The sequence below is a fragment of the Penaeus vannamei genome, chromosome 36 (genome assembly GCF_042767895.1).
Source record: "Penaeus vannamei isolate JL-2024 chromosome 36, ASM4276789v1, whole genome shotgun sequence".
Lineage (NCBI taxonomy): Eukaryota > Metazoa > Arthropoda > Malacostraca > Decapoda > Penaeidae > Penaeus > Penaeus vannamei.
Window position 1 is genome coordinate 26590362 of NC_091584.1, and position 5502 is coordinate 26595863.

Sequence of the window (5502 nt, forward strand, 5' to 3'; positions counted from 1 at the left end):
TTTAACAAAATCAATGTTGCAAACTTATAGTAAAAACTTTCCCGAGTAAGCTTTCTTGGCATGTATTTCAGTGTGATGGGATGCCATACATGTTCAACTCAGTTCTCCAAGACTTCTCTATTCGACAGGATACGATTACAAATTTTTTTCACTGATTTCTGCCAAGTTAAACAAGACTTAAATGGATCAATCACTTTTCTAGTTTGTAATAACTAGGAATATGAATCCTTTCCACCATCTTTCATCCGTTTTTAAGTAAAATTCAGGGTACAATAAGGTTTTATTAAATATCTAATGGGTTTTAAGGATAATAAAGAAAATCACGTTCACTTCTCTATTCATTTAGATCATCTTGGCCAGAAGAGCATTAATCTTGCCCTCTCTGTTTCCGAAGTCACCACCTTCTACGTAGTGCTTGGTCTTCATCCTCCAGCCACCCTTGGGATTGTTCAGCTGTAAAAAAATAAAACAAATTTAAATATAATAAATAACCTTATTAGTTGTCCTATTCACCTATAAAATGTCAATGATGCATAGAACTTTATACTATTGTTTAATATACTTCTAGGGTTGGCTGGTGGATTGTAGCATTTTACAGCATAATTATGTTTTAGCATTTTGTCCATATTTGCCATTTCAATAAAAAAAATTACAACCCAGCAATACCCTGCCTTCAAACTTTGTCTCCATTGAAATAAAACATTAACTATATCCCCCCTCTCCCTTACACTACCTGAAACTTCAGCAAATCTAAAGTTTGTGAAACTAACAGAATATGACCTTAATCCTTTGGGTCTTGATGAGACCATCACGTCAAGAAAAAAATTTGGTGTGGGGGGTATGTGATGTGAACAATTACAACAACTTACCTTGAAGTTCCACATGAAGTTGTTAACTTTCTGGAAGTTCTTGCCCTGGGTGAAGATTTCATGGACCATGTCTTCAACACAGATAATGCCGTATTTCCCTGTTGGAAAATGAGGGGTTACTATCTTTTTGCTATTGCAATATATTGCTTGTAAAATACCTACAAGACTAGACTTGTATGTAATCCATTATTCAATTTGCAAGAGAAATGCGGTAAACTTTTTTTTTTTTTTTTTTTAGATATCTGATAACCAACATCTCACATAATAAACTGGCACTCAAGACTTCATTCAAATTGAATGTTTGTTCCCTTGTTTAAAATACACAAATCCAATTATGAAATACCGTAATACATTCTAATTCGAATTACAGATATTGAACCAACTGAAAAACATTAAACCACATGAATCTGCTACAAGAACATCTTTCATAAATGAAAAAACAAGCAATAACTGAAAAACAAGAATTCTTACCGAGGTACTTCTCAATGAGAGTATTGGAGTACAGAGGAACACGGCGTCCATCAATCTTAGCATGACCACGCTTGTAGATCATCTGCTTGATGGTCTTCAGGTTGGGATAACCCCAGGTGATGAAGGGCTCGGCAATGCGCAGCATGGAAAGAGTGGCCTGAAAAGATTCAAAGTTACTACACATTAATTTCACACAATTCATTAGTATGAATATAATTTCATTTCATAGTATCAACAAGAAAGCTGATGACTACAGAACTAACACATTTTGGTTAAATATGCCAGTATCAAAATAGGCTTGAAAAAGTGTCCAAGTAAAATCTTGAAAAATTAAATTAATTCAGTGCACAAAGTAATCGTAGATTAAGATTAGACACTCCCTATACTGTATCATTCTTCATTAAACCATAAGATGCCACCACCACATACCTTGTTAAGCTGAACAAACACGCCATTGTTGATCTGCAAGAGACGGAGCAACTTAAGCACCTTGCGGACCTTAGGGTGGATCTGGTTCACACTGAAAAAGTTGAAAACTGTATTAAGACATGGTACTTCCAAAGGATAAAAAATAATCTGATCTCTGTTGCACTGCTAGAGCAGCAAATGAAATCAGCAATTCTTCAGAAAAGGGTTATGTGAAATCTATGGCCTCCATGCTGTGGCCATGCTTTTACTTAATATTGTTTTCTGCATATCGTTGCTATGCTTATGGCCACTACCTTGTCCTTTATGCAGGTCTCCTCTGAACACTAAATATTTGATTCCTTATAATCACACAAGACAAGTCTGATTAAGAAAATTACCATTGTTAACTTACCCCCGAACTCTGATAACGAAGGCTAGCCTAGCCTCAGCAGGTACCAAAACAGTGCCTTGCGCCTTGGCTTCACGCTTCAGCCTGAGCTGTTCCTTTTCCATAGTACGGTACTTCTTGATGTAGGCTTCAGCGCGTGTGAAGTACTTCTGGCGCAACTTGCGTTTGTCTGCCTTGGCCTGCAAAGTGAATGAGACATGATGAAAAACTTTGCTAATGTTATACATTTATTAAGTCACTTGTGCAATTAGCTAGTGATTTCCAAGTTGTATTTCTATAATAATTAAAATTTATCTGCAGCCTTTATCTAAATCTAAATACAATTTTGGTGATCAGTCAAAGTTCAATTAGTTTTTGCTATACAGTCATCAGTTCAAGATAACAGATCTGTTGGGGGCAAATTCCAGACCTGCCTCTAAACCTAACCAACTGCGTCAATAAAAATAAAACTGTACAACCGTAATTTTCCTAACCAGCTTACAAAACACAAAGTCAACCTGATTTCAGTGTTTAGCAAAATGTACATGATCCTATCAAGCTTGTTAAACTTTTGCCTTAAGAATTTTTTTTGCAAGAACTAGTAGAGTTCATTCAAGTGTTAACCCCCACTGATGCCAGAAGGAGAGCGGAGGGATGAGGATTCCCTCCTCACCTAAATATCATCAATTTACATCTATCACCACAGCACAGAAGTGGAGGAAGATAAAGATAAGGGTTTCTCACTAGAGCAGAGGGAATCATTACTTTCTGGGCTACCTGGCTTTGGCATTATTTCAAATGAACATGTACCACAAACATTGTTCTCCTCTGTACCCTTTACACTATAAAGTTCATGTAGAATATATGCCCCTGGCTTGGGAAATACAGGAATTGGAAAGGCCCTGGCCAGGTGAATAAATAAGCAATTGGAAGGGGTTCAAGATGCAGAGCACAAAGGCTGATTCGTATGGCACTTTCTGGTAAATCGTAAGTGGATGGATGATGAGAATTTTACAGATAAAAGATCCAGAACATCTACTGCCATTCAGGAAAATATTAGTAATTCCACAACTGGAATATGTCATGTATAGAAGTCTTATATTTAACTAACCCTTAGATTAGGTTCAAAGAATTTTCACCCCAAAATGAGAAAAACATCAGGTCTCAGTTACTGGGTAAGACAGAAGTTTGTTTACAAAGATGGAGAGATTATAATTTGTAACAATGACATAGAAGAGGGGGGAAATCAAAGTACAACCCTCCCCAGGAAGAGAAGAATGTGTTATAGTTTTGGGATAAAATCCTTATTAAAATAAAGAATCAAAGTCTCTTGATTAATGGGCCAAGACTACAATGTTGCTATGACTAGCTGTGCTCTTTGGGCACTATTGAGGAGGCTCTTCCCCTCAACAGCCCCTGGTAAACATTATCTTCACCTCGGTATGCTCAGCGAGATAAAGCTGAAACTCAGCACCACTTTACGGACCTTAGCGGTAAGGAGCATTTCCTATGGTACTAGTACCATTGAGGTTTCTAGATAACTTCTTGAACTAATCAACTTCTTATCCTCTACAAGAATATTAAAAGTTGCCCTAGTTTAGTTTATCTATACCGTACTGATTATAACCAAAGAATATTAGCTTGTTAATATGTGGATATTGGCTAATCACAATACCCTTATTTTTGGCACATTGACTTCCATGACGCAACCAGATCCAACGGGTTAAGAAAATAATATTGTATGAATGCAAAGAATTTATGAAAATGTATCTGCATTTCACCACCACGAAAACTATCAATGGCAATTTTCTACAATATGACTACACCCTTGGATACTAAATCCATTATTTAAGCCAACAATCTTGGGGCACTCCTGGAACCTCAAATATTGCTGTATAAATTGAAGACTTCCTTAACCGAGTTCCAACCCCCAAGCCCACCCAACTGCCTATACTCCAGCTTCACTCTGAATCACTGTGGACTGTCATCGTCAAATTTATGCTACACGTTTTCTACACTTACAACAAAAGCAAAATTGCTAGTACTGATTACTTGATATATCAAGGGAAAATTCTTTATGATAGTGTCTACACTCAAAACAGTAAAACTTTCATGTAGGGTCTGGTCATTACTTCATCTATGGACAGGTTGGCATATGCAACATATTCTAACCTAATTAGGCCATCACACACCAACTGGGTTAAGAAAAGTCGGAAACATGTCGGTCCCACTTGATCCCAAAGAAATCACAACACCTACCTTAAGCTTGAGAGCCAGAGACTTCTTCTTGTGTGCACGCCTGTCCCTCCTGCGGTTCAGCACGACCTCAGGCACAGCAGGAAGGCGCCTCTTCTTCTCTACCTTGTAGGGGTTGGGCTTGCGTGTTCCATCAGGCAGGGTCTTGGGCTCCCTGCGCTTAGGTGGGCGTGCGGCTGCTGGGGCCGCCTTCTGTGCTCTGCCAAGGGAGAAGGAAAGGGGATGAGATGAAAAGAAATAGAGGAATAAAATTGAAAACACGTTCAGAAATTCCAATTTCCCAAATAAAATTCTACATCTGTTCTTGTGCTTATGGGCTCTACTTCAAGTTTTATATTCTACACACTTTACTACAATGCACCCATTGGAGTCTCATTAAAAATAGGCAGGTTTATGAGTAAAGCCGTATCTACTTTCTCACGGCAATGCATACAGTGCATCCAAGCATGTGTATATGAACAAGAACGTTATTTTCAGGCAAGGTAATTTAATGTGTACACACATATAACAATTTTGGTATTGTTGGATTCCTCTCAATCTCCAATGCAAATATGTAGTTTAATTACTCCCCCCCAACCCCTACATTCTTGGCCCCAACAGTAGAGGAAGGCATAAAAGTTACCAGGGAAGTTGCGGGGTAAATTGAAAATATACTGAAGTCACTATGTGGAAAACAAATATTCCTTGAAGTATTCACGGCTAGAGAGAGTGATAGAGGTCATCCACTCACTCCTGCTGTGAATACGTAAAGGATTTTGTTTTTCTGGGCAGGGGCTGGTGGGTAGTAAGCCTTCTTGGAAGATGCTGAGGGGGACAGCCCTCTGCATTAGACAACAGTGACTGATTGTGTATATTTACATTTTACCTTCAATTTCCCTGGTACCTTTCATGCCCTCCCTTACTAACAAGGTCAAGAATGTGGGGGTTTTGGGCCTTTCCACATAATTTCTAAATATTTGGACATTCACAGCAAGAGGAATTCAATGATACCAAAATCATCACAATCCTCTATGCGGAGTGATTTGATAAAATTACCCCAGGTAATAAGCACGACCCTAACCTAACCTAATTGTGTGGCACCATCCCTTCAAGACGCCACCATCTTGTTTG

The 5502-nt window shown here is 38.3% G+C and overlaps 1 protein-coding gene across 1 annotated transcript in view; it reads right to left on the minus strand.

The window, feature by feature from the left end:
* Positions 1–325: 325 nt before the first annotated feature.
* Positions 326–5502, minus strand: part of RpL7 (ribosomal protein L7) — a 6469-nt gene continuing 1292 nt past the window's right edge. Inside the window, exons 2-7 of the mRNA XM_027356261.2 lie at positions 4396–4591; positions 2161–2336; positions 1770–1860; positions 1341–1497; positions 870–967; positions 326–453 (exon numbers count right to left, since the gene is read on the minus strand). Coding sequence (XP_027212062.1) covers positions 343–453; positions 870–967; positions 1341–1497; positions 1770–1860; positions 2161–2336; positions 4396–4591 — 829 coding nt within the window. The 3' untranslated portion in view covers positions 326–342. The remainder of the gene's footprint in view (positions 454–869; positions 968–1340; positions 1498–1769; positions 1861–2160; positions 2337–4395; positions 4592–5502) is intronic.